Source organism: Penicillium psychrofluorescens (genome assembly GCF_964197705.1).
Source record: "Penicillium psychrofluorescens genome assembly, chromosome: 3".
Taxonomy (NCBI): domain Eukaryota; kingdom Fungi; phylum Ascomycota; class Eurotiomycetes; order Eurotiales; family Aspergillaceae; genus Penicillium; species Penicillium psychrofluorescens.
The window spans coordinates 2,319,360-2,346,315 of NC_133441.1; the positions used below are offsets into that span (position 1 = coordinate 2,319,360).

A 26,956-nucleotide genomic window follows, 5' to 3' on the forward strand; every position below is an offset into this window, starting at 1 on the left:
TTCACTTACTAGAGATTTGAAATTATGTAGCTAGCAAGCATAGTATGATACTGCTCTTCATCGAGATGAGAATTGACAGAGTCCCTCTTAGGCAAGACCGACACTAGCAAAACTCCCAGCTGAGCTACTTATTCCCAGGATCGGTGAGAAACAGACCACTGCTATCCCGCGCGGCCAGTATTGGCTCCACCGGCTCCCGATCTGACAGCGGAGTCTGGGCTTTTGGCCCCTGCGCCCGTGGAGGAGATCTCTTGGTAGATCTTTTTCTGCTGGTCTCATGATGCCTCCACTGCGCCCGCCCCATCGTGGGACGCGTCTAGCAGGCCATTACGCGGATAATGCCATTGGGGTGTTTCTGGTGCATATTCAAATCAGAGGCGCAAGTAAAGTGGTGGTCGGTGCACCGGCTAGCCCGGTTCAGGAGGCCGGTCCAGCCTAGACTCGGGCGAGATGTCGCTCTAGCTGTGGCGATATCGGGCGATAGCGATAGCTATGTGCGTGCCTGGCGGGATTCCCATAGGCGGTAATCCGGGGCCTGGTGGGGGAAGCACGAGCTGCCTCATGTGAGCTGCAAAAAAAAAAAAAAAAGTCGTCTTCCATTCCTTCCATCCTTCTTCCAATCTAGAGGGGCACAGCACAGCACACCACCACATAAAGGACCCCTCGACTCTCACTTTTCTCCCAATTCCTTTTCCCTCTCTCTCCCTCCCTTTCACAACTATCACCATCACCATCACCTCTTCCACCCCCACACTATACAGTCTCTCGTTCCACACCTCTGAATCTCCCCACTTTTTTTCCCCGCCTTCGTGTCCAGGTCTCCAATCAATCGAATAAATCGCATTCGTGCTTCCCTGTTGGCTTGGTCTGCCGAGAGCGATTGCGAAACCCCCTCCTTGCGACAACCTCCTTATATACTGCCTCCGGAGCTTGCACAGCAGTCCTTATTTCTCTATCTTCGTTCAACCTTTTTGCCAGCGGCTCGCGCTGTCCGGTTTCCACAAATCCACTTGGTGTCTATCTGACTGTCCACAATTGATCAACCATGCAGAGTACGTTCGCTCCACTCCCTGCCCCAGAATATCCAGACGGATGGAATCACCCCATAGCCAGTGATTCTAACAGCAGCCTCTAGCCAAACACTTTTTCTCCGACCCGAACCACCTGGTTCTAACTGCCCTCCACTCTATCACACTGACAAACCCGTCTTTGGCTTTGGACCCGACGCACAAGATCGTCTTCCGTCGCCCAGATGCTCCCCGCAAGGCCAAGAAGGTGTCAATCGTCACTGGTGGTGGCTCCGGCCACGAGCCTGCCTTTGCGGGTTATGTCGGCCACGGTTTGTGTGACGCCTCGGTGGCAGGAACTATCTTCGCCTCTCCGTCCGCGGAGCAGATTCGCAGGGCCGCCATGGACCGCGTCCCCACCAATGAGGGCGTGTTCATCATTCCCATGAACTACACCGGCGATGTGTTGAACTTCGGTATGGCCACGGAGAAGTGCCGTGCCGCCGGCATTAACACCGAGTTCTTTGCCATCAATGACGATGTCGGTGTGGGCCGGGAGAAGGGTGGTTTGGTCGGCCGCCGTGGACTTTGCGGTGGCATTCTGATCCTTAAGATGATCGGAGCCTTGGCGGAGGCAGGGTACGTTGCTCCGGTTGTGATGGACCGAATCACGCGGCTAATCAGTTTCCCAGTGGCTCGCTCGAGGAAGTATACGGCTTGGCTAGGCAGGTAAACGATAACTTGGTGTCGCTGGGCTCCTCCCTGGAGCATGTTCATATTCCCGGTCGTGATGTGCCCGAGGACACGGTCCAGCACGGCGAGGTTGAGATCGGCATGGGTATTCACAATGAGCCGGGCTCGCACCGGGCCAAATTCGAGCTAGTTGGACTGGTCTCAATCATGCTTAAGCAGCTGCTCGACCAAAACGACACCGACCGCAACTACATCACTCGTAAGCCCGAGGACAAGTTTGTCCTGCTCGTGAACAACCTCGGCGGTGTCAGCCCGCTGGAGATGGCCGGTATCACTGACGAGCTCTACCGCCAGCTGGAGCGCGACTACCAGGTCAAGCCGGTCCGTCTCATCCAGGGTACCTTCCTGACCAGCTTGAACGGCCTCGGCTTCAGTGTCTCGCTACTGAGGCTGTCCGACACCGGCCTGGGCGCTGGAAAGTCCATGCTGGAGCTGCTGGACGCGCCCGCTGAAGCTGTGGGTTGGTCCGCACCTATCCCTACCTCGACCTGGGATAATCGGTCCGACGCCCCTGTTGAGCTCAAAGACTCGAACCTGGCCGAAGAGTTGCCCAGCAACCTGAAGTGTAAGTCCTTTTCTGTTTTCATCGGCTATAATTCACCAACTCACTCTTATCACAGTGGATCCTGCCGTTGTCAAGAAGATTCTCGGTGCCGGCCTGAAGCGCGTCATCAGCGTGGAACCCGAGGTTACCCGCTACGACACCATCGTAGGTGACGGTGACTGCGGCGTGGGTCTGAAGCGCGGTGCGGAAGCCATCCAGGCGCTTCTGGACAATGCCTCGCCCCCACTGAGCGATGACATCGTCAACACGGTGAACCGCATCGTGACCGTGGTCGAGAACACCATGGATGGCACCTCAGGCGCCATCTATGCCATCTTCCTGAACGCGCTGGCCCACGGCCTGCGCGCCCAAGACCAGAGCTCCGCCGTGCCGGCCACGACCGAGGTCTGGGCCAAAGCCCTGAAGCACTCCATCAACGCGCTGAGCAAGTATACCCCAGCCAAGCCCGGTGACCGCACCCTCATGGACGCCCTTGTCCCCTTCGGCGACACCCTAATGGAGACCCTCGACGTGCGCGTTGCCGCCGCCGCCTCCCAGCAGGGTAGCGAGTCCACCAAGAGCATGAAGGCCAGTTTGGGCCGCGCTGTGTATGTTGGCGGCGAGGAAGAGTGGCTCGGCAAGGTGCCTGACCCCGGCGCTTACGGTCTCAGCGAGTTCCTCACCGGTCTGGCTGAGGCGGTCGAGAAATGATGCTGTTTGTTTTTGTTTCGTATACATACTCATATACTTTGACATCGGGAAACTGTGGGCGATGTTTAATATAATCTCATGATGATGACAAGAATGTACTGGATGCCTCGTTTTGGGTTCTGAAGTCGAACATTTAAGTGCACTCTACATTAAACAGAACCAGTTCTAGGGTTGATCTTGACGCTTAGCAGTCTACTCTGGCCTAACCGTAAGCAGCGCAAATGTCTGGCAAATAATATCCCTACATTACGTTGGATGTCTATGAAACTCCAGCTTCACTTCCAGCAAATCGCCTTCATACCTCGATGACTATATATACTGGCTCGAGGATGGGATCGAGCACTTGGAGGGTTACTATCATCTCGGACGACAAGGATATATATAGGCTACTTTTATTGCCAAATTCCATATTTTAGAGAGGAAGGATTATAAACTATTGCTTCAGCAGCTAGACAGTGATATGTCTTGAGGGTTTATTCTACTACTGAATTTTTGGTTGCGGAGACGCCACGAGTTGCTCCAACCGACCCGATGCTTTCTAGATCAACCACAGACGGCAAGTACATCCAGAACTGAACGCCGGATATTTTCAAGTACAACCCTCCCAAGCCAAAAGATAAAAAGACTCATCCAGAAATCTCCTGCGGCACAATGTTACATGCCAAGGTTACTTTTGAAAGAAGAGCAGACATCGATCCATCGAACCCTAGCCGCAACGACAGTCACAAGTAAGGGAAGCAGAACACAAAGAAAAAAAAGAGAAAGGGTATCGACATCGACGACATGGTAGGTCCGTTCAGTCACACGAGGGACTTTTGTGGGTGAGAGATGCGGCACGAGCGGCAGGGGATCAACCCACCCCGGGAACATGTAACCTGGGTCGTGGGGTGGATGCCGATGCGCACGAAGATGGAAAGATATAACCAAGACAACTCAGCTAAGCAAGACGAGGATAACGGAGTCGCCACGCAGGAACCTAACCCAGAGAAAAAACGAAAGCGATTAGCATCAATCAGATCGCAAGTCGAGGGGCGAGGGGGATGCAACGTACATCTTGCTCACGAAGCGATCCTTGTTCACACCCTTCCCCTTGCTGCCCTTGGGCTTTTCAGTCCACATCTCCTTGACATTCTCCAGCACCATGTTACAGTGTCGGTCAAAGGCCTTGACGCGGGCCAACAGCTTGCGGTTGTTCCGGCAGGAGATCAGGACCTGGGTGTGCGTGCGGGTGGCGGTCTGCAGAAGGGACAGCGGGCCGGCGGTGAGCTCATGCTCCTCGACCAGAGCGACTTCGTACTCCCTGTTCGGATATGCGGGTCCTCGGTTAGTATATGTATGCCTTTACTCAGCGTGCATGCTTGGGGGTTGTGTGGTGGTAGGAGATATGTGGTGCATCGGTATCCGCAATGCGGGCATCACGAGCGAGATCCGTAATAGGCGGGGTCAAATAGGCAGAAAGGAAAGGGGGATCGAGGGCGATTGCCACGAGACTCGAGGGGGAAGGAACCTACGTGAGCTCGGCCTTGGGCTTGTTGAGCAGATCTCTGGGAGAGGTAAATTGTTAGCGGACGGACGTTCAATCAGTGTGAGTCATAGGATGAATGACATACTGGATCTTGGGGTCCGGGGCTGTCGACATGGTGGGCGAGGATATAAAGGCAATGGGTGTATCGTCCTTCTTCCTTCTTTTCGCAACCCGAAGTTGCGAGTCTGCAGGGTCACGTGCATGAGTGCCTTGCGTTTCAGGCCGCAGAGTCACGTCGCGTCCACGGCCTGTTTGGGGATCGGCGGATCAGTACTTCAACATCGCGCATGCAAGGACCTCGTTCTCTTCTCATTATTCCGCCTCCCTTTCGAGTTTTTCTCCCTCGTCCGGAATATCTGCAGCCAGTTGTACTTTTTATGTCATTCTACTTGCAGCACAATTCTTCTTACCGTATGAACAGCCAATCCCTCGTTCAATCCTGTCCTATGGAATTCTCGACTGACCCTCTCTAACATTCCAGTCCTGCAGACCAGAACGCCGCTCCACTGCTGTTGCATAGCCTATCCATTCTCCCGGCCGACGAGATTTCTAACCCACCTTGGTCAGTCATGCTTGGCTGATCGCTCGACGAGTTCAAGGACCTGTTCGAGTGGTGTCGGTATATTCGGTCTTCACCCTCTCCTCCCCTCCTCCTACCACCCACCTTCGGCTGCACCCTCCTATCTCGACAATTGGGTCCCATTCGCTTTATAACATTGCAAGAACCTCCTCTGCCATTCTACCTCTTCTTAAGGCCGGTGCGGTGCATGGTGGACACGCGAGTTTGGTGAGATGGAATCTCAGGACGGAATCACCGTCCGCCCCATGAGGCGTAGGCACTTACCCCTATATCGATGTGAAATGATGGAAGCTAAAACACATTCAACAGTCAAGGTTCTCTATACCTTCGACAATGAGAACAAGACCAATTGTCTTGCTCGGTGGCCTCATGTGCTGGACATCCAGACCGCTTACCTGGATGAACAAACCCCAGTGGGGGTCATTGAGCTAAAGACATGTATCCAAGCTATTGTGTCTGCGAGGTTAGTCCCTGTCTCTGGCTGTTGACAAACCTGATTTCTCACCCCATTGGCCTTGCAGTCCCGAACTAGTGGCCCAGCTGGGCAAGGATTACACGGTATATGCTTACGACTACTCGGAATACGAAACCCCTCTGGTTGGGCAGGGGATGCTATCATGGGTTCTGGCTTCATCCTCTCCAACGCCTGATGCACCCGCACATCAATCCAAGACCATGGTCACCGGCCGCGTGTGCAAGAACCCCATGGGTCTCTTTTCGAAGGGTGCTGCCCATGAGACACTAGAGGTTAAGCTGCGGCTTTTGCCTGTTCCGACCGTTATGCAGAGCGAATATCTGGACAGCATGCAAAAATACCGAGAACTGAGCAACGTCATCCCACACGAGTTCGATGCGCAATCGTGGACAAATTTTGTCCGTCAAAACCCGGGTCTGTTGGAAACTGCCAAGGGCCAGCAATTTGAACGCTCCCTGGCCTCAATGAGTCATTCTGGGATCGATCGGTTTCACCAGCTCTTGAGCGAAGGGTCTACACCTCGCGATTTCTCTAGCTTTCCAGCCCCGAACGAGTCGGTCCGATCCGCGTCGCCTGCTCAATCATATGCTCCGAGCCGAATCTCGACGCCTGGCGGGACTCGGCCATCAAGTCAGCACCAATCACAGAAGCAGGGCATGCCTTCGAGCGACATCATCCGGCCATCGTCGAGTGCCTCCATGCGGGACAATGACTTTCAGATGCAAACATACGATTTGCGGAGAGACTCGGTGCAATCTGGTTATGGCAGCGGTGGTGAAGAGTCTGTCGATCCTCAGCCACGGAAGAGAGCCAAGGTGTATCAAGCGACCTGGCCTGGCAAGTCGGACATGAATATCGAAAGACAACCAAGTTCACTGCGGGTGGCTGCCAGTACAGCGGCTTCCGTGCGAATCCACCGTCCGACCCCCGTGAATCCTTCCCTTATAGCTGCCGTTCAGCAGTCGAACGACGAGCCTGTGCGGCCGCCAACTCCAATCTCTCGGCCTACTGATCTGCGAAGTCGAGGTCGACTTCCTTCCAGTTTGCTACGGGAGTCATCGATAACCAGTACATATACATCGCCGTATTGTATGAGTGATGACCAACCTGCAACGGATCAGACGGCCCATTCGCCGGAGGAGTCTCGGTATCAGGGTCTCTTTGAGCCATCGTTCACAATGCCGTCGTCACCCCCAATCATGGACGGTCGATTCCCGCAAAGGTCCAGTCCCGTATTGCCACCCCTTTCCCTGGATCCCGACTCTGGTTTCATGAGCGGCGGTCTGGACGATCTTCTAGATGATGATGCTGCTACTCCCCTGGATGACTGCAGAAGAACAGAATCTCATGAGATCGGGCAAGACAAGCGCCCCGTACGGTCTGCAGTACAGGCCACCTCGCCGGCCAGTGCGATTGATGGAGCTGCCAACGACCTATTCCTGATGAGCGATGGGCTAAAAGAGCAGAATCGAAAGGACGCACAGCCTTCCCTGCCTCGTCCATCCACGTCAGGCGGATCCAGGCCCTCTTCCCGAGCCAGTGTCCGAATGGCACCTAAGCCCCTGGCACCAGCTCCGGGACCGCGAAGTGCAGCCGAACAATTGACGAATGCAGTCCCCGCTAGCGACCCCGTCGGACCCACGCATCCTCCTCTCCAGCATTCTCAAACCTGGGCTGGTCCTATGAGTGACTTCACCATTGCAGAAACCCCGGCACCGCCGCCCGAGGATAGCAAAGTCCGGAGCGGCGCTGGGGCCAAGCGCATGAAACAAGTGCAGGCACGTTTAGACCAAGCCATTCGCTCTGGGCAGGTTCCACCCTACTGTGAGAATTGTGGATCGATCGAAACTCCTACATGGCGCCGGGCTTGGTCGAAGGAAATCGTCGGCAATGAAGATACCGCACGTGAGATGTTAAAGGACTCTACGATGCTTTTCTGGCAAGTTATGGAGCGAGACGACAACAATGATGTCTCGAAGTTCAAGGTCTACAAGAAGAGTCTTATGGATGCCGACAACGATTGGGCGCAGATCCTCCTCTGCAATCGTGAGTAGCGTCTAGCTCGTCTTTTTTTCGCTACTATTGTGCTAACCTGTTATGCAGCTTGTGGCCTCTGGCTTCACAAATTCAAGACCATGCGTCCAGAAAACAAGTGGAACAAGGTTCCTACTGGGAAGAGGAAGCGTCCTTCGAGGAGCCGCAGAGATGGCCCATTGTCACAACCTTGCCCGGCCACCAGGACGCGCAGCAAAGCCCCGTCAAGCAGAGTCGGGGTATCATCTCCGGCTCCCACCGAAGCCTCTTCCGTGCCTGATGGACCTACTCCTTGTGTGGACAACGATAACGACAACGACAACGACAACGACAACGACAACGACAACGACAACGACAACGACAACGACAACGATCAGGAGGAGTATGACGCGGACGCATCCCCTAACAAACGCCGTCGTGCCAATAGCGTTGAGCCTCGACGATCAATCGATACTGCGGAGAACCGCTGGCATGAGCAAGACGCCATGGAGGCACTTCGGCGGGCCATCCAATCCAGTCCGGCGAGGAATATGGAGGCCAAGCATGTTCACCTGCAGACGGACAACGGCGACAACCTGACGCCCAAACCTGTGCGCAGGATGCTTTTCCACAATGCTCACAACGAGGGACCACTGAAGCCGCTAGATGCTTCGTCGATCAACAGCATCAATAGCTGCTCTCCGCGACGCAGCCCTCGAATTGCCTCGCGGGGAGAGAAGCGAATTGATGGAAAGGAGAACGTGGCTCCAACGCCGCACGACGATCTTGATGGTCTCTTCGAGAGCCCGACATTGGATTTCGACCTACCTACAAGTCCGACGCCTCGTCGACGCAATCATCGTCCTTCTGCTTTTAACGACAAATTTGCTTCGGTGCCTTGTCACTCGCCAACTATCAACAAGCGTCGGGACGGTGGCTTGGGCCTGTCCACGGCCCGTCTTACTGCGGAGCGGCTGCAACGTGCACAGGAAACCCACGGAAGCCCCCTGTCAACGTCAAGACAGAACCGGTCTCCCAGCAAGCAATCTCGCGCTCATACCCCCGGTATTCCCACCTTGGTTGACGATGGCCTGCATTCTGAGGCATTTGGATCCATCGATGGCATGATCATGGATATCTTCGATACCGAAGGCTCCTTTCCGCTGGGGAACACGAAATTCGGCGGCGAAAACTGGGCGGACTGGCTGCCAGAGGACTACATGTCTCCTGTCGGGTCAGAAGAGGATGCTGCCCATCCTTCAGAAGATATCTTCGACGCGATCTTGTCCGATCCTGTGGGCAAGGAACACATGCACGACTCCGAGTTCAACCCTTTTAGCTTTGGCGACGCCACCGTTCCCGACTCGGGCTTTTTCAGTTCTGATGCCCTTCACCACGATCCTACTACCAAACTCTCTGCTGAGGAGCAGTCACAACATGGCAGCCTGCAAGCAGCGTCGCCTGCTTCATAAGAGCTAGAGCAGGAAACACGGCAGTTCTTTCCTTCTCTGTCATTTGATCTGGTTTTTGTTTTTGAGTTTTCTAAAGCGATGGCGTCTGGGTATGGCGGAGTGACATTTGTTTGCATGCTAGCCTTCGAAAGCTGGTCGTTTGACTTTCTTTACTGGTGGTATTTTGGTTTTCAATAGCAACTCACCCAAGAAGGTTAGCAGTCAATGGAATACATATTGACATCACGAAAGACAGTCTTTGGCCATGCTGGCATTGGGATATTCAGTTCTCGCCGCATGTGGTTGCTTGTATCTACTGCATTTGAGATCCCAGCTCATCCATTAGAAGAAACTGGCCCGTATTCCCCGTAGCAAACACGCCCACTTGATAAAAAAGATCATTGATTCATAATAAACAAATTGTTCTCTACAAAAGCCGATTGAAGAAGGTCTTCGCCCTCCACGCTAGTGCTTCCCCTTCTTCTCCGACACCAAGACGATTCCAAACAGCATCAGACACACGAACGCCACAATAAACGTCACCGAAACCATCGTGCAGCAATATTTCTCGCCCCGCCGTCTCTCTCTGCGCTCGCGCACTTTGTCACACTCTTCGCAGTGCTTGTGTGGTTGAGCCTCGATATCTGGCCCAGACTGACCTTGCAGTTCCACATCCGGGACATCTTGGTGGTCTTCATGGTCCGCTTGAAGAACGGCCGAGTACTGAGCGAAATGGGTTTATCAGTCAAAAGGTTACTTGGTTTGGTTTCCAAGCACACCGTGTCGGAGAGAGTTATCGCTTACCCCAGTGGATGCGTTGGCGGGCGGTTGAGCGTAGAGCTCCTCGTAAGGGGGCACAGTGTCAGAGGATCGGCCCATGATGAATAAATGCGATGAGTGATAAGAAGAACGGAAGGAGTTCACGATCAAATGAAGCTGACGCTGACGGTAGGCAACAACGTAGATCTTCGCGGGAGGGTTTAGCGCCGATCGCTTCTACCTTGCATCATCGTCAATCTATTCACTGGTCCTTCGAGAATACTATCCCCGGTCGATCAAAAGAATGTAACTCCTGCATCCAAAGGAAGATCCGACACTATTCGTTCTTTACCAGTCTTCTAGTCACCTACACGCCAGCCTGGGATCGCTCAACTACATAGGGCTCAAATGGACGATCAATCCAGCCATTGTTTCCATTTAAGAGAATATCATAACATCGTATGTAGTATGCCCGCACTGAATGATATGAGAGTATTTGAAGCAGCGACACCTTTCCAGTCGGCAATAGGAGAAATTCACTCCGCATCGTAGAAAATAGACTTGAAGCGATGGGTGGATTCGACCACTCGCTCGTAGATTTTATAATCTGTAACGGACGTTAGCACACCACGAGCTCTTTAACGAGAAGCAGGTAATTGAAGAAAAGGCAAAATATGTGCCGCACAGGAATTGGATCAGCAGCACCGGATATCAAGCACATACCACAATCAGCTGGATTCCCCCAGTCCGTCGTGCCCAACACCCGAATACCGAGACCCTACAGCCGCAGAGTTAGCATTTATCCGCCACATACCACCCAGAACATATATCGTGATCTTCTCGGTGCTGATAAGGAATGTATGTAGACATACCTGCCCGCCCTCGAGGTCAGCCACTTTGCCCACAACCTCGACCAACTTGCCCATCTGCAGGTGGGAGTCCGGTTTCAGGATGAGAGTGACGTCGCCGTTGCCGCCGCATGTCACAGTAGCAGTGTCACCGCGGAGCTCGCTCACGGTGCCCAGGAGGCGCACGGTGTGTGTTGAGCGCCCGCCGCTGGAGGGGTGGAAGGCGTGTAGGTGGGAGGGGAGGACGCGGGGCGTTTGAAGGGACATGATGGGTGTTTCTGGTGTTGGAAAGGTTGTGTGGGCTCAATTTGGTGTTTCCAGAAGGAAATGCTGCTGTTTTGCTTTGTGGGGTGGAAGTTGATCGGGAATCAATCACGCTCGCCCTGGGCGCGGTGTCGCGCTACACGTGGTCACGTGAACAGATACTCGACCAATTCGACCGAAGACCAGGACATTCGTAGCTGAGTGGTTATAGGTATAATTCTCCATTGATCACGGGAGGTCCTTTTGCTTGTTAGAAAGCCTGCCAGGATGTTTACTCTGAAGAATTGCGCGTCACGTGATATGGAATAAACCGTTGCGGGCAAAAGCTCTGGTCCGACGAAGTTCCTTACCACGACAACTCCCCAACGGCCTGGCGCCGAGCAACACAGTTATCTGTCCAGTCATTGCACTATTGGGCAAGCAAATGAAGACCTGATTCTACAACAATTTGCCACTCCCCACCCCCTCAACTCAATCCTTGACCGTACACTCCTCTGCCACCGTCACGATGCCGCCTCCACTCCCCTCCGACCACCGCGGCATGACCGCAAACCCCCTCAAACCCGTCGGTCGCTATCGCCCAGGCAAGGCAGTTGCAGCAGAGGAGGAGTCATCAGAAGAGGAGGAGGAAGAAGACGATGCCGAAGCGCAACAAGAACAAGAGCGGCGCAGACAAGCAGAAGCACAACGACGGAAACAACGAGCACCTGCTGCGAGCTCTTTCCCTGCGGGCGCGGCTGGAAAGATCGCGAAGGGGGTGCAAAATGTGAGGATCGAGGAGGATGAGGATGAAGAAGGGTTCGTGACCGACGAGGAGGAAGATGAACCTGCGCGCCCATCGGCGCCAGCCAAGACTACGCCCCGAGTTGCGACTGAAATGGGAGAAACAACAGCACAAAGGGCTGTTCCAGCGCCAGGGCCGGAAGCAAGCGACGAAGAAGAGGACGAGGAGGAAGAAGAGAGCTCGGAAGAGGAAAGCAGCTCCGAGGACGAGGCACCGCGGAGGGTACTCTTACGGCCTACTTTCATAAAAAAGGACAAGCGGGGGAACGCAGAGGTACAAGAGACCGACAAGACACAAGCGCCGGCTGGTGGCGCAGATTCAACTACAGACGAGGTACGACGAGCCCAACGGCAGGAGAAAGCAGACAATTTGGTACGGGATCAGTTGCAAAAGGACGCAATTGCGCGCTCAGCACAGCACAGGGCCTGGGATGACGACGAACTCGTGGAGGCCGACGAAGAAGGAGCCATCGACGACCGCGACGGGGCAGACCCAGAGGCGGAGTATGCAGCGTGGAAGCTACGGGAACTGAAACGACTCAAGCGTGAGCGTGAAGCCATCGAAGAGGCTGAGAAAGAGCGCGAGGAGATCGAGCGGCGCCGCAATCTCACAGCCGAAGAGCGGGATCGTGAGGACCGCGAGTTCCTGGCCGGGCAGCAAGAAGAGCGCGAGGCCAACCGCGGCCAGACCGGTTTCATGCAGCGCTACTTCCACAAGGGCGCTTTCTTCCGCGACGATCAGGAGCGCGAGGGCTTGGACCAGCGCAATCTCATGGGCAGGAGCTTTGTGGATGATGTCAACCGCGAGACCCTACCGCAGTACATGCAGGTCCGCGATATGACCAAGCTCGGCAAAAAGGGTCGGACCCGCTATCGAGACCTCAAAAGCGAAGATACCGGACGCTTTGGCGATGGCGTTGATCACCGGTCTCGGGGTCGTCGTGACGGCCCTCCCGTTGGAGTCACAGACGAGCGCTTCATGCCTGATCGTGGAGACGATCGAGGTTCGGGACCTACGGGTCCGACCGGTGCCAATGCCAGTGTCGTGCGGCCGAGACACAGGTCGAGATCTCGCTCTCGGCAGGGCCGTTACGAACGAAGCCGGTCCAGAGAACGGGCGCGGCCGGATCAGGGCAGCCATCGCAAGCGAAGTCCATCACCATACGAGGACCGGGAGAAACGGCGGCGAGTGGAGCCTGCTTCGTGAGGTCTCAACGGAGCTGAAAAGAACCATGATCAAGGTGCATGGCGCGCATATGGTGCAGCTTTTTGATTCTGCTTTCTGGGGTTTACGTTGAATTAGCATGCTCCTGCGAGCGATATTGTAATATAAATGACCAAAAATGGAATTGATGGAGGTCATCGATATACTTGGGAATTACTCCGTATCAGCCGGTAGGATATCGGATATGGGCCGATACTCCGACGTGCAGATGTGAAGGAGGGGCTGGCTGCATCATCATCGTCTGCCCTTCAACATCTCACACATAAGTTCTTTTGCATATTCATCACCTCTCTCCCCTTTAGCCTCAATATGGCAGCAACGCACGCCATCTACCCCAGCCTACGCGGCAAGACCGTGCTCGTCAGCGGCGGCGCCGAAGGCATAGGCGCGGCAGCGGTCGAGCTCTTCGCTCGACAAGGCAGCCAAGTGCTCTTCATGGACATTGCGGAAACATCCGCGCAAAAGACGATTGACCACATTGTCTCTCTATCTCAAGAGGCCTCCGCTCGCGGCGCGCCGTCTATCAAAGCACCAATCTTCTACCGCTGCGACCTCACCGATCTCCCCGACCTACAAGCTACCGCCGCCAGGATCCTTCAAGAGCACGGCACCGTGCATGTCCTGGTCAACAACGCCGCTGCCGGAGCCGGCTCAGCGCGACTAGCCACAGAGAAAGTCACGGCCGAAGCATGGGACTTCCAAATCAACGTCAACTTCCGCCATGTCTTCTTCCTCACCCAGGCCGTGGTGCCCGCCATGAAGAGTTCCGGGGGAGGAAGTATTGTCAATCTGGGTTCTATCACCTGGAGGCTCCCGTCGGCCGACTCGCCGATATACGCTTCTTGCAAGGCTGCTATCATGGGTCTGACGCGGACGCAGAGCAAGGAGTTTGGGGAAGCTAACATTCGGGTGAATAGCGTTATGCCCGGGGCGATAGCGACGCAGAGGCAGAGGGAGGAGGTGCTGACGGATGCGTATCGCGCGGAGATCTTTCGGGGACAGAGCTTGAAGCGCGATCTGGAGCCCGAGGAGGTGGCTAAAGTGATTGTGTTCCTAGGGAGTGACGAGGCAAGCGCCGTAACCGGGAGCTCGTATGTGGTCGATGGTGGGTGGTGCAGTGACCCTTGATACAATCCAGAGTTGCAGGACTATACTGTGGTATATATGTGAGGTGTATATTGCTACTGTGTGTGGTATTGTTGGGAATAATCAGAAGAAAGAATCCAGCAGCAGACCCGAGTGACTCGAGAGACGGAGAGAGAGAGAGATGTTTATTTGACGCCCGCTCTCTCCAACACCTTCTCCCGCTCCATGACACTATCACCAAACCGAAGCAGGAAGACCGTGCGGCTGGGCCACATCTCCGACGGCTGATTGTGAGCCGAGACCTTGGCTTCGAACCCACATCCGTCGCACACGCCCTCGATAATGCCCGCCACGAACGCGGCGCAATTGAGCATGCTCATTTCCCGCGGCACGCTGATGTAGGTGTTGACCAGTGGGTCGTTGTCGGTGATCATGTATTCATTAGGAGTATCCGCGGACACGGAGTGCTCGAGGGCGTCTGCGGCACGCTGGAAGAGGAGGCGCCAGAGGGGGCCGTGGATGAGATGGAGCAGGGTGATTATCCGGAGAGGACGGTTCGGGGGGGAGGAAGAGGTCGAGGAACTCGAGAGTGCGGAGGATGAGGTGGATGTGCTGCGGTAGAAGAGGAGGTCGAGCAGGCGCAGGCCGAGAGGATAGCCTTGTTCATTTAGTCTGGAACGAAGCCCGTTAGTATCCCGTCTGAGTTGCAGGTGAGCCAAGGTGCAGCCTACCGTTTCTCTAGATCTTGTATCCCTGTTACCCTCCGCTGAGCGTATGTCACCATCTCCGCGAACAGAAAGGCGAAGCTCGCCCGGCTGAGCTCTGCATTGCGACTACGGTTTAAATGCCGGTCGTAGATGGTCTTGCGATTGGAGGGGACGCGCAGCCCGGACATGGGCTGGGTGGGTGTCTGTGCCTGTTGCGGTGTCTGCGGCTTGTCGGTGGATGCTGATTGAGGTGGGCCGGCATTGCTGATGGACATCACGGCCGAGTGTCTGGGGGGAGCAGACATGTTGGCGTGATGTGACGGGGTTGGCACGATACGGGAAAGAAAGGGAGAGAGAGGGAGAGAGGAGAGGGAATCTGAGGAGAGAGTGTAGCAATGATAGACACGAAGAGGAGGAGCACAGATCAATCCGAGCAGAGCATTGTCGGAGGCAGTAAGTTGATATGGAGCAAGTAGTTGGAGATGGAGAGTTGGTTCAGGTACGGCGGAGCACATCGCCCCTCACCGCACTCGGTCGGCTTCACGAGCGCGTTTAGAGACAGACACAAGGGCTTCGAGAACCATTTTTCTTTACTTGTTTACAGGGAATAGGGATTGTTTCAAGGACAGTATGTCACAACAAATTCGTTGTTCTATTTCACTAGAGCTAAAGACAAGTATCCTCCCAGCGCGATAGCTCGAAATACCTCAAAAAAGTCTTCACGTATCCGAAAACAAAGGTCTTCCTAGGCCCTGCGCGGTAGTCGAATAAAAAATCCCTGCTTCTATAACCAGACACAATTAGCACATGGCTTGTCTGATAGTTCGGACTCCAGAGGAGAACACGATTTGAAAAAAAAAAAAGTGCCAACGAATGGACCAGCCAGAATCAGACATCCAAGGAAGAAGTTGCGCTCAGAGCCGTCTGAAATGGGTTCAAGACGACGGCTAGCGTGAAAACTGCGAATGTAGGAAAAAGTTTCATCATAAGAGAGGGCTCGCAAGCCCTCTCTCCGGCTGGTCCATGGGAGACACAAAAGAGACGAAGAGCAAAATTGACTTACCCAGTCAGTGTTAGTTAATAAAAATAGCAAATCCTGTCCATACACACCCTGTGAGCAGGGTGCAGAAGACAACATCAGTCTCCTGGCAGGTTGGGTGGTGGAGGGTGTCACACAGAGAAGAAGAAAAGAGAGAAAAAAAATTGGCGCGCGGAAAGCTTTTTATGGGCGGGTGTGACTGCCTGAGGCAGAAACTTCTGATCCACTCCAGGTCCGGTGAAGAAGAAAATAGAAGAAAAGAAAACAAAAACCAAACAAATATCCAGAGAATGCTAGAGGACATGGCGACTGGTCAGATAAAGATGGATGTTCCTGCAATGTGAATCCGCCACGATTAGACGCGCAGTGGCAGTCTTGGCTTTGCTATGGATTCTGGTTCTGGTTACTACGGCTGGGCTGAAGAAAAACACCTGGTTTCTCCTTGCTATCGAAGGGATCCTAGCTAGTAGAAACGGCATTTGCCCCGTTGGGCTATGGTTTCAATGCTTCACCTCTCAATTCGCTGGAGGGTGGTATCCAACCATCAAAGAACGCTCTCAATCTCAACCCCATTGACAGAAGACTTGACCAGGTCAATATCAAAACCCGCCTCTATGTATGCAGCAACAAGTTGTTCTCTCAGTTGTTCATCCTCGGTTTTGGGCCGATTGGGACGAATGGAACACTGCATGATCCTGTGCGCTACTATAACCAAGCCAAACGTTGGCATCATCGCATACAATTCATCGTCATCCCGTTCCCGGGTATCAAGTTCCCGATTATCGAGTGGAAAATCTGTGGCCCATCTGACTTTGTTAGTTGACCATCCCTCCCAGATGATAATTTCGTTGAAGAGTAGAATCTCGAACAGTCTCTCCATTCGCAAGCCCTCATGCTTCTCCCGGGGCATTTCCTTACTTCCCTATACATGCCATTGTCAATAAAGCTTTTACAAGCGAAGATAATGAAAATATATGCTTACATGGTTCTTGATCAGGCGGGCTCGGTCGCCAACCCAGCAGTGAACCTTCCTTAGCAATCCAAAGTCCAAGATCGGAGGTTGTTGGACTAGCATCCGGCGCCAGCTTGCTTCTTTTCGCATATACATTGCTCTTTTCGTGTTACTCTGATTCATATTCAAGGCTGCAAATGTACACTTCCGGAATTCTTTACCGGAGCTTGGAAAGATGCTAGGAAATGCCTCGGCGAGGAGCGGATTCTGCACCTTTTCATGCATCGGAACGTCAGGTTTTGCGACGGGGGAAAAGAACAAGGCTCTCTGAATCTGGTCTGATTTGTTGATCAGTGTGACCCAGCTTCGACACACTCGCTGGGCGGCGATGAGAAGAGTGCGCATATCGAGTCGAAGTAGGATCATCTCCAGGATTTCCAGCGTAGAGATCGCCTGGTCTCTCGCTGTGTGTGTTGTGGTACTCATGATCGCAAATGGTTTGAGCCAGATCAAGAGATGAACTGCGAATATCGATTCTTATTTCGGCCGGATTACTGCCCTCTTCAATGCGATTCAACCCCTCTTCCAACATGTAAGGCTCCAGCGCTACGCCCTGGTCGCCCCCTTCCATATCTCAGCTGCCTGGGGGCGGAATCTCAACAGTCGTTCAAACATTCTACATATGTGCTCAAGGCAGCCCTTTTAGCGTTGTGGTGTAACATGCTGCCAGCAGCGTGGTGAATTAATGTAGCAGTAAATGATTGTTCAAGCCGTGCCCAATGGCCGACTGTCCCATTTCTCCAACAACCCCCATCCATGCTGGCGCAGCTCAGCGAAGGAAGCTGCATCTGAAGGTCTATTGTGAGCAGGGTTCGCCAATTTCTGGCCATGAACCGACACGGCGTTGGACTCTTCCTGGGGTTGTTGCAACTTTGCGCTCAACATCTTCGCCCAGTGTCCTGAGCTTTCCTCGCAGGCGCGGAGAACATAACTGCGGGGATACATTCCCCTGTATGATACCCAGAAGGGAGAACTGGACACATGATCCAGCCAGAGAAAGAGGGCTTCGGCATGCGCGTTTCTTGGTGTATCATCTGACTCGTTGAACGCCAGATCATCCACCAGGGCCTCTGTCAGGTACATCATAAACGAAGAATCACTATCTGCGACCCCCTGCAGGACTGTATCCCACTTGGCGAATGTATCATGTAATGGCTCACCGACTCTATGAGAATTATCAGAATTTGTCTCAAAATCAGTATCTTAAGGTGGAGAAACAAAGACTCACTTGCGTCCCGCGGGAATCAACATAGACTCATCGAGCAAGACACTCGGCAGAACTCGGACACCGGTACCTGAAACGTTGCAAATATATACCAATCGCGCCACGGCAACGAGGTCCTGGTCTCTTTTCCGTTTCTTGGATAATGGCTCTGCTGTGGTGTTGGAGCCACCCGAAACAGGAAGGAGGGTGTCAAGTAAGGCCTCCTTAACCGAAGCGGTGATATCAGAGTTGAGAGAGGGCGCATCGCCCAATTCATCGATGCCGGCCCAATAGTTGTCCCACAGCCACTCCAAAGAGCGCTGCGTTGCTTTCCGCAGCACTACCAGTGTCGGTGGTTCCCGGTGAGTCGCCTCGTGGCGAAGCTCGACAAAGGACGCGGGCAGTCCAAGATCAAATGCGCGCTGGAACATGGTCCTGCGCTGGCCGGGAATCTTGGAATCCACGAGGCCGGTTACAAAGCTGAAAATTTTTTTGGTCAGTCAAATTTAAACAAGATGAATTGAATTCAAATTCACGGAGATGGTTACGAACCGACAAAAAGCAGCAGAATATGTTGCCCGAATAGAAAAGATCGAGTTCCGCTGCGCATCGTCATGGAGAATGGCATCTGTCAGAAGCGCGGTGGCCTCGACATGATGCGGGATATTCCCGCGCAATTTCCAAGCCTCGACCTTTTTGGTATTATCACATTAGCGACAGAAGCAGACCTGGATGATTTGATACGTACCGTTGCACAGGCACGGGAGCGCAAGTCTGGGCCGTCGTACGAAGGCGAGGGATAAAACTGGTTCCGCACTTCGAGTAACTGGGATTGATGTTTCCACGCCGTGAAAATGACTTTGGCCATATTCTTCTGCTGTACCTGAATAAGAATTTCGTGGTCAAGATGAAATTCGATCGACTTTGAAATGTGCCGGATGATGGTTGTTCCGTAGAGAACCACTCCCGCCAATCACCGACGCTGTCAGGGCTTGTACACTGGAAACTATGATTTTTGGAGTAAATAACAGTACGTAGCTTCGGTAGCAACTGTGTTGAAGATGTATCCAACTATTGTGTACGTGTACATCGCCAAAGAAAAGAACGGGTGGCGAAGCTCGACTCTTGTAGCCATCTCATATCAGGGTATCCATCCATCCATCTCTTAACGCCAATTGAAAAACCCTCCGAAAAAAAGAAGAAAAAACTCCACGCTATGGCCGCTCGAATACATACAACAAAGAAAATGGAAAGACAGTGACGTTCGTCGAAAGCGATCGACTCAAATCCAGCCATACCCGTAGCTCATGCATGGTTGGTTGAGGCTAGCAAAGGGCTGCGCAGCAGGCATTGTCTGCTGGTCGATATCGTCGGAATCAAAGAAGAAAGATTTGTGGAGAAGGTTGAGAGCTTGCTTGGAGGACTGCCTCGCGGCAGGCAGGCCTGTCTGCCGAGGTGTGGGCGTGGCATCGGCTGAAGGGAAGAGTTGTTGCGGCACAAGCGCTTCTAGACCGTTCATCTCTCCATCGCTATTTTGGGAGTCCTCATCTTGGTCGTCTGTCGGGATGAACGTTTCCTCCAGCTTCAGCCCCTTGCCAGGACTTGCTTGCAGTGCCGTCGACAGGCGCATATCAGGTTGGCTGTACAGACCCATGCCGACAAGCTCTTCCACAGGCTTCTTCGTCTCGGTGATTGGCCTCGGTTCATTACTTTCAAACTGCTGGATCGGAAGAAAATCGGGCGTCGATGGGCCGCTCAGTTCGCCTGAGGACGGCACACTGACGTAGCTGGGGCATGTCATGTCCGCGGGAGGAATACTGCTGTTCAGCGAGAACATGTCCATTGTCCACGCATCAGTCATGGGAGGAGGCACAGTTGACAGATCTGGCTGGGTTGGTGTGACATCCCACGCCATAGGGTCGACCTGTGGTATTGGGACAGGTGTCTGATGTGGTGGTAGCGGAAATGACTCCTCGGAGTAGTAAGTGGAATAGTCATTTGGAGAATAAGGTGTCGGCATAGGATATGAAAGCATGTTTTCGTTGCCATAAGCCGGCAACTGGTCAAATGACTGATCTGGCACGGCGCCCATACCGGGGTAGTTCTCCGGATAGAAATCAGGGATGCGGTGGGGGTTAGATAGTCCTCGCGGCCTTGCTGATGATGGATGCCAGCTGATCGGGCGAGAATTCCGGGCCCGCATGGCAGAAGCGAGCATAGCGGCTTGAATGGTGGAAGACTGATAAGCCGGCAGGCCAAATAATACGTGGTTTTGAGCCAGCATGGTGGCCCGGCGCCTGATGGTGGCCGAAGAAGGGCTGTTGCCGGCACTCCGGGGCTTCATGACCCGCGAGTGCCGTGGGCGAGGAACAGACCGAGAGAAATCCTGCATGGCTGATGGACTATAGGCATTTTCCGACGGACACCATTGTGTGTCGGGGGAAGTTGCCGGATACCAGCAATAATCGGCCATATACGAGAGCTGAGGTAGTGGATGAGGTCAGTCTGGAGTCAGCGAGGTGCCGGTGGGTGGGTTGGCATATGGGGTGGTGGCGGGCAAGTATATATGATGGGTGGGATTGAGAATGATCAGCCAGGCAGCCCAGTACTTATAATAAAGAAAAATCCAGGGAGCGATCTACCACCCGCCCCAGGTCCACGATGCCGATCGCATGCTAAGATGACACGACGTTGACACTAACGAAACGGGCTTAGCCAAGGACGCAGGCAGAGCCAAATAAAAGGCTCTGGAACGGGGCGAGGTGATCCATGATGATGAATCAGATGGCCCATGCCACCACACAAGGGTGGACTGGGGAACAGAGACCATCACACGGGCCCAGCCTAGGGCTATAAGTTCCGGTGTCCACTGTGAAATTATGATTTGTGTATTTTCGATGAACCACAAGCGCCAGGAACCTTGGCCCAGGAATGCTGCTTGGCCCGCCAATAATCCAACCCAATCCCATCCTCATCCTGCGTCGTCCTTTATTGCCCAGTCCGCATGCTTAGATTGGATATCAGGACCTTACTTAGTGAATTTGGGTCGGCCCCCCCCCCCTCCAACACACAGCGTCCTTCCTTTCATCGCGTCACCATCCCGTTACGCAAGGGTTACAATGTGATAGGCTAGAGGATCGCTCCCTTCTCGTGTCGCTGTGGCAGGGATGTATGAGTGGAGCAAAGAATCCCCGAATGTGGAAGGTTTGCTTTGTCACGGAGCCCTTCCCAGCCAGGGCATGTACCGTCGCCATTGCTCCGTGCATGCCCGGCCGTGATTATCACACCCCCCGGACTACATGATGCATCTCCTGCATCATCCGCCACCTTTTTTTGGTTTTTGTCTTTTCGATCCCAGACCGTTCCCAAGGCTACCTCCAATCAAGAGCGGAACGCTAGGGCTGCGTAGGATACCTGCATTTTCGATCATCTGCAAGGCCTGTATACATGGTGGGCCTGTTTCATCACGTCCGGTATCGCACGGTCTGTTCAAACTCACGCTCGGCTACCGTATGCCGTTGAGCCCAAGATGGAGACCATCCGCCCGTGTGCTATGGAGTAGGTTTAATAACTAGCTCAAGTCGATAGTTGGTTGGTCCCAGCCCTGTCTAGGATGTCGGGAAAATCAGACCCAAAGAATAGAAAAAGTGGATCCGCTCTCTTTTTTGCAGTCCCATTCTTTGTGTCACCGATCAAGAAACGAGCGGTAGAGCCACCATTCAAAACGTGGCCGGGCGGATCTGATCGTGCTTAGCGCCCATAGTGCCAAAGCCAGAACCTGTTCGGTTTGATTGTTTCATTTTTTATTTCTCTGTTGATATTTCCGGTCATTCATTGGCTAAATATAGTGAGGGATGATGCATTGATCCATACTGTAGCTACATCATCGCCGGGTTCCTTCATCCTTTGGACCCCTGAGAGGGCCGATGCATATCACCCCATCACACGGCAGGAAGCGATCCAACTCGGGAAGCTGGAGAGACCCACTTCCTGCACTTCGAATTAATTTATCGTACATCCAGAAGGTCAGGGGGCTGACCAAACATAGTACAAATAACAACGGGCAGTTTCCCCCCTCCCCCCACCTCGTCTGGTGGCCCTACCTGGCCCCTCCGTCCATCACGGCTGACACAACCCATCGTCAATTGCCGATCCCCAAAGTATGTGCTGCGCACACCGTAGCAGGGGCGAGTAGTGGTGAAAAAATAGCCCCAGTGGTGCCTGTCCTACTTCTACTGTACTGCTGCAACAGTGAAGGAGATTATGATTGTCTATGAAAGACTTCCCGGAGACCCAAAACGGTGCCACAATAATCGGTAAATCATGATTATCATCTCCAGTCTGAACTATTTGGGAGCGGTCACTCTCCGAGACCCAGGCCACGCTAGATCGGGGGCTATTCAGCCACTTTTCGGTGCTCGCGAGCCTCTTTTACATCCCCCCACTCTAAGAGAAACCTCCGAGCTGCCTAGGGAGTCCCTGGCCACTAGCGCCCATTCCATGTCTAGCTTCTTTCCCATCTTCCAGGACGTTCCAGTCGGGCGTTAATGATTGCTTGGCCGATCCCTGGGTTGGCCCCAGCGTTGGCGGAAGGGAGCGGGCTAATCAATTTGGCTTGCCTTAGCGGCATGTCATCAGCCCCTTACGGTGTAGCATCGCGCGGGTTGGGGAATGCTCGGTTTCCGCCCCCCTCATCTTATGATAACCGTGCGTCGAGGGCAGATGATATAAGGCAAGCGGGGGGGGGGAAAACCCGTACAGGGAGCCGAATTGCGCCTCCATTGGTGGCCCCCGGGGAGCTTCGACGATCTTGGATCCGGTGAGATGGTGCTGTCATTGCCGCTGAACCGAGTCTTGAATCACAGCTGGACGAGGATTATTGGATCATAGTGCACTACTAACCAAGTGTCTGTGACACAACGATTCCAAAAGAACAGGTACTGTGTACACGTAGACAGACCATCGAGAGCTGCAGGTGAGAAATAGATTTCCCCAGCCAAGCTGTAGCCTAACCGGTGTTTCGTCATCAGAGTCGAGCGCTTGGTCGGCCGGACATCCTGTTGGGGCACAGTTCGGTTTCACCCACGGCCTTAATCTCGACTGTTAGTATCTGGGTTGGGTCGGAGTCCTGACGCCAAAGGCGCTACGCCACGCAGGCCCGGGTGCCGGGTCCAGCTAGCTCGGTCGCCGAAGCTCAAACACACTTGCGACGCTTGGTGGCGGAGCAGATTGATTGAATGCTCGCCAAGGGGCTGGCCATCAGCCATGAGTCGTTGGCAGCTAAACTAATCTTGAAGCCTATCTGCCCCTTCTGGGTATTGGGGCTCATGCACGGCTACGACTACACACCCTGGTTGATCGTGGTATGCGTCAAGGACGAGGCATCCCCCATGCAGGGGCCGATCCTGGACCTAACACACACTGCTCTCTCTTCCCACGGTAACACCCAGACATGCCTTGCAGGGCACACAGGCTCGGTCGGGCTGTGGTGAAACAAGGCGCACAATCCCCCGAGCGTTCGTGTTGGGCTGGAAGTTGGCGTCTGACATGACATGTGCAAACCGGTACGATGTACTAGCTACCGCGTGTACAAAGAAGTCTGTATGGGGCTCGGATCTCGGGGACTTGGGTGTCGCCTGTTAAATGGTAAATGGCAGAAGCTGCACTTACGACTCAATCAATGGCTCGGGACCCACCGCGGACTAACAAACTACTAAGAAAACTTTGATCGTTTTCGTTCCGATCGGACCGCGATAGGCACAGAAGGATGCCAATAATGCATCTGCAATGGCCCAAACTCCGGCCTCTTGCGCTTTCATTCTTTCCTACTGGTGCGTCGTGAGTAAACCTACCACACACCCCCAACGCATCTGTACAAGACAGGTCAACAGAATGAAATGGACCGGCAATAATGTACGCCAACCCCTAGACTACTGCGCCGCGCCCCACCAGTGCTGCGCATCATTGCCGAAACAGATGCCACCAGATGGAGTCTCAAAGGTTGAGGTGAGAGGGTCCACGTGCCCATTTCTCATCGGGCATGGATGATGGAGTCACATACCGCTACTCCGTCGAGATGACCGGTTTCCGTACGCGAGTTCTCCGTTGTAGATCTCAAGTGGAGCGAGCGGATGTCTCTGTATGATTGAATTTTTCACCCTGATCCTCTCTTCTTCCGTGGTCAAAAAGAAAGTGGGGTATGTATGGATTACATAGCCAAGATCAGCCGCCTCGGGAAAATAGTTCGAGAAATAGTCGATGTGCACAGATCACCTGTGCAGGCATTCCACGGTCGATCAGTTTGACTAGAAGACATTTTGTGCTCGATCTTGCAGTAGTACCAAGTAGTCGGCTGAACGAGGATTTTCGAGCGGAATGCCTGGAGTAACTACAAGTGGAAGTAGCAATTTTATCCGGCGTGGATGATGGCGTTGAGGGGGGTGGGTGGCCGATTTCGCTGGAGCATCGTAGGCCTCGAAAGAACCATTGCTCTACAAAAAAAAGATGCTGTAGAATTACCTCTTGGATCAATAGGTGTTATAAATGAATTGGGATATTATTGTAGACCTGTAAATATAGTTGTGTGGGATCTAATTTGAAGTGGACAACAAACAGTCCTTGGATATATATCTGCAGTATACGGCGCTGAAGTCATGGATCATCCGAATAACACGCAACACAACAATAGCAGTCCTCTCTCTCTGTTACCATTTCATGATAGCAAGGAGCTCACCCAGTAAATCACTAACCTAACATGGAAGTATCTATACACCCAGAAAATCAAAACACAATCATCGTGACGTCAATCATCCAAACCCATCCACTGCAGCACGAATCCTGTTCAGGACCGCATTGCTACTGTCCTGATGTTTCTCGTTTGCAGAGATTATCTCCGAACATTTGCATATTCTCTCAGCCCAGATTAACAGCCCGGAAAGGAAGCTGAGAACCAGATATCCTATACTATCTATACAATAATGTCCGCCTGTGCGAAAGGCCACGCAAGCGATGATACCAGCGACATCATCGGCGACCCTCGCACGACCAAAAGCCGCGTCCTCGAAACCGGCGCTGCGATGGTCCAGGAGTTCCAGCCAGTGAAGCAGATCTGTGCACACCTGAATGCATTTCACGTCTACGCGAACGATCCGACTCGCTGCGTCGAGGCAAACCACTACTGCTCACACCTGACGGAGGGTATGTAGACATTACCACAGCAGACTGATAACTATGACGTGGGACTATAAGCTTACGAAACCCATGAGCAGACGTCAGACAATGCCTAATCTACGACTCCCCCCAACACAACGCCCGGCTGATCGGGGTAGAGTACATGGTCACGCCGCGGGTGTTCGCAACGCTCCCCCACGAAGAGCGACAACTCTGGCACACGCACGAGTTCGAGGTCAAGAGCGGGATGCTGGCCATGCCGGTACCGGCAGGCGTTCCGGCGGCGGTGTGGGATGCTGCCGAAACGGCGGAGATGAAAGACATTGCGCCCATCTATGGGAAGTGCTATCATTTCTGGCAGGTGGACAGGGGGGATCCAGTGCCGATGGGCCCGCCGCAGCTCATGGGCAGTTTCACGTCACCCGAGAGTGCGGAGAAGGCGTGCCCGGGCGGACTGGATGCGCTGTTGAAGGATCGCGATGCGAGGTTCGGGATTGATTATCGAGCCAAGGCGAAGAAGAGGGAGGGCATTGCGGAGGTGAAGATGCATCCTGGTAGGTTTGATGGGTCGATCAACACCGGGGAATTCAAGCTGACACAGTACGTATTGCTGTTTGTTAATAGATGCCGATGCCATGTGGAAGAAGAATTGAGTTGAGGGTCAAATTGGAACAAAAGTCATATTTCTAGCATCGATCTGTCTCCCCGCCACACACGCCTCAAGGACCCAGTCCCATAGTTAAATGGGGTCAAGATTGAGAACGCGCTGGGGGACGGCATATGGAATTGACCAAGCCGGTTGTGTTCATCTTGCTTCATTGTCCACACTTGCTCGTCCTGGTGCTGAATTTCGGCGACGGCAAGCTCTAGCATTTGGAGAAGCGGTAGTTTTTTTTCATCACAATATTTTAAAGGTCGCTTAAGATTGAAGATTCAAGACAGAAATCCCAAGTGTTGCTCCGCTAGATAACCCCGAACATCATAGGGCTGCACGGAGCAGAACACAAGGTTGTCGTGGTGAAGAGGAAGAAAGAGAAAATCAATCCCGCGGAGTTTTCTCTTTTACGGCGTGCGTGGGTCACATGACCATCCATATTTCTGAACCGGAGCTGCCAAACCAACAACACCATTCCAATCCACTCCAATCACAATCGAACTATGCTCCCAACGCACAGCAAATGGAGCGCCTATTACGCACAGCCCTAAAACAAGGCACCCCGCGCCGGGTCGCCCGCCTAGCCCTCGACGGCATCGGCCTGTTCTGCGCCTGTACGCTCGTCTGGGAGCACCTGATCACGATCCAACTCAGCGAGGGACCCTCGATGTACCCGACCTTCAGTCCGCGCGGAGACTACCTGCTCATCTCGCGCATGCACCGCAATGGCAAGGGGATCGCGATCGGCGACGTAGTGCGCTTCAACCACCCAACGTTTCTGGGCGTCCACGGCGCGAAGCGTGTAGTGGGCATGCCGGGGGATTTTGTCTGTCGGGATGCGCCGTTTAGTACGGAGGTTGGGAAGACGCCGGATATGATCCAGGTGGGTTGATTCGTGTTATTGGAATTTGACAATTTACTGATTGGTTGTTTTTTGAATTTAATCTAGGTTCCGGAAGGCCATGTCTTCCTGATGGGTGATAACCTGCCCTGGTCGAGAGATTCGAGAAACTACGGGCCCGTTCCTATGGCGCTGATCAATGGGAAGATTGTTGCGAGGGTTTGGCCGCCGTCGAAAATGGAGTGGGTGAAGAATACGATGCAGCCGGCACAAATGGAGGCGTAGGGGAAAACAGGCTGCTTGC

At 53.6% G+C, this 26,956-nt stretch overlaps 13 protein-coding genes across 13 annotated transcripts; 6 read left to right on the forward strand and 7 right to left on the reverse strand.

Annotated features, from left to right (window-relative positions):
- Positions 1-1,045: 1,045 nt before the first annotated feature.
- On the forward strand, positions 1,046-3,015 carry PFLUO_LOCUS5002 (dihydroxyacetone kinase Dak1; the record flags this gene model as incomplete). The annotated part of the gene is made up of 4 exons (XM_073782408.1): positions 1,046-1,052; positions 1,136-1,646; positions 1,700-2,325; positions 2,381-3,015. The coding sequence occupies 4 exons, from the start codon at positions 1,046-1,048 to the stop codon at positions 3,013-3,015; spliced, it is 1,779 nt and encodes a 592-aa protein (XP_073639067.1).
- A 933-nt stretch (positions 3,016-3,948) lies between these two features.
- Positions 3,949-4,654, reverse strand: PFLUO_LOCUS5003 (mRNA splicing protein; the record flags this gene model as incomplete). Its single annotated transcript, XM_073782409.1, has 4 exons — positions 3,949-3,991; positions 4,067-4,315; positions 4,527-4,559; positions 4,626-4,654. 4 exons carry the CDS (start codon positions 4,652-4,654, stop codon positions 3,949-3,951), a joined length of 354 nt encoding a protein of 117 aa, XP_073639068.1.
- Positions 4,655-5,365: 711 nt separating this feature from the next.
- Positions 5,366-9,080, forward strand: PFLUO_LOCUS5004 (uncharacterized protein; the record flags this gene model as incomplete). Its single annotated transcript, XM_073782411.1, has 4 exons — positions 5,366-5,372; positions 5,430-5,583; positions 5,642-7,641; positions 7,699-9,080. 4 exons carry the CDS (start codon positions 5,366-5,368, stop codon positions 9,078-9,080), a joined length of 3,543 nt encoding a protein of 1,180 aa, XP_073639069.1.
- Positions 9,081-9,524: 444 nt separating this feature from the next.
- PFLUO_LOCUS5005 (uncharacterized protein) lies at positions 9,525-9,938 on the reverse strand (the record flags this gene model as incomplete). Its single annotated transcript, XM_073782412.1, has 2 exons — positions 9,525-9,782; positions 9,864-9,938. The coding sequence occupies 2 exons, from the start codon at positions 9,936-9,938 to the stop codon at positions 9,525-9,527; spliced, it is 333 nt and encodes a 110-aa protein (XP_073639070.1).
- A 416-nt stretch (positions 9,939-10,354) lies between these two features.
- PFLUO_LOCUS5006 (uncharacterized protein) lies at positions 10,355-10,933 on the reverse strand (the record flags this gene model as incomplete). The annotated part of the gene is made up of 3 exons (XM_073782413.1): positions 10,355-10,425; positions 10,542-10,596; positions 10,691-10,933. The coding sequence occupies 3 exons, from the start codon at positions 10,931-10,933 to the stop codon at positions 10,355-10,357; spliced, it is 369 nt and encodes a 122-aa protein (XP_073639071.1).
- Positions 10,934-11,438: 505 nt separating this feature from the next.
- PFLUO_LOCUS5007 (uncharacterized protein) lies at positions 11,439-12,920 on the forward strand (the record flags this gene model as incomplete). The annotated part of the gene is made up of 1 exon (XM_073782414.1): positions 11,439-12,920. The coding sequence occupies one exon, from the start codon at positions 11,439-11,441 to the stop codon at positions 12,918-12,920; it is 1,482 nt and encodes a 493-aa protein (XP_073639072.1).
- Positions 12,921-13,247: 327 nt separating this feature from the next.
- PFLUO_LOCUS5008 (uncharacterized protein) lies at positions 13,248-14,066 on the forward strand (the record flags this gene model as incomplete). Its single annotated transcript, XM_073782415.1, has 1 exon — positions 13,248-14,066. One exon carries the CDS (start codon positions 13,248-13,250, stop codon positions 14,064-14,066), a length of 819 nt encoding a protein of 272 aa, XP_073639073.1.
- Positions 14,067-14,209: 143 nt separating this feature from the next.
- PFLUO_LOCUS5009 (Trafficking protein particle complex subunit 31) lies at positions 14,210-15,036 on the reverse strand (the record flags this gene model as incomplete). The annotated part of the gene is made up of 2 exons (XM_073782416.1): positions 14,210-14,696; positions 14,756-15,036. 2 exons carry the CDS (start codon positions 15,034-15,036, stop codon positions 14,210-14,212), a joined length of 768 nt encoding a protein of 255 aa, XP_073639074.1.
- A 1,278-nt stretch (positions 15,037-16,314) lies between these two features.
- Positions 16,315-17,208, reverse strand: PFLUO_LOCUS5010 (uncharacterized protein; the record flags this gene model as incomplete). The annotated part of the gene is made up of 2 exons (XM_073782417.1): positions 16,315-16,692; positions 16,753-17,208. The coding sequence occupies 2 exons, from the start codon at positions 17,206-17,208 to the stop codon at positions 16,315-16,317; spliced, it is 834 nt and encodes a 277-aa protein (XP_073639075.1).
- Positions 17,209-17,487: 279 nt separating this feature from the next.
- PFLUO_LOCUS5011 (uncharacterized protein) lies at positions 17,488-18,854 on the reverse strand (the record flags this gene model as incomplete). The annotated part of the gene is made up of 4 exons (XM_073782418.1): positions 17,488-17,947; positions 18,011-18,466; positions 18,539-18,678; positions 18,735-18,854. 4 exons carry the CDS (start codon positions 18,852-18,854, stop codon positions 17,488-17,490), a joined length of 1,176 nt encoding a protein of 391 aa, XP_073639076.1.
- A 414-nt stretch (positions 18,855-19,268) lies between these two features.
- PFLUO_LOCUS5012 (uncharacterized protein) lies at positions 19,269-20,378 on the reverse strand (the record flags this gene model as incomplete). The annotated part of the gene is made up of 1 exon (XM_073782419.1): positions 19,269-20,378. The coding sequence occupies one exon, from the start codon at positions 20,376-20,378 to the stop codon at positions 19,269-19,271; it is 1,110 nt and encodes a 369-aa protein (XP_073639077.1).
- Positions 20,379-24,963: 4,585 nt separating this feature from the next.
- On the forward strand, positions 24,964-25,809 carry PFLUO_LOCUS5013 (uncharacterized protein; the record flags this gene model as incomplete). Its single annotated transcript, XM_073782420.1, has 3 exons — positions 24,964-25,183; positions 25,255-25,710; positions 25,781-25,809. 3 exons carry the CDS (start codon positions 24,964-24,966, stop codon positions 25,807-25,809), a joined length of 705 nt encoding a protein of 234 aa, XP_073639078.1.
- A 525-nt stretch (positions 25,810-26,334) lies between these two features.
- PFLUO_LOCUS5014 (uncharacterized protein) lies at positions 26,335-26,937 on the forward strand (the record flags this gene model as incomplete). The annotated part of the gene is made up of 2 exons (XM_073782422.1): positions 26,335-26,694; positions 26,761-26,937. The coding sequence occupies 2 exons, from the start codon at positions 26,335-26,337 to the stop codon at positions 26,935-26,937; spliced, it is 537 nt and encodes a 178-aa protein (XP_073639079.1).
- Between the last annotated feature and the right edge of the window lie 19 nt (positions 26,938-26,956).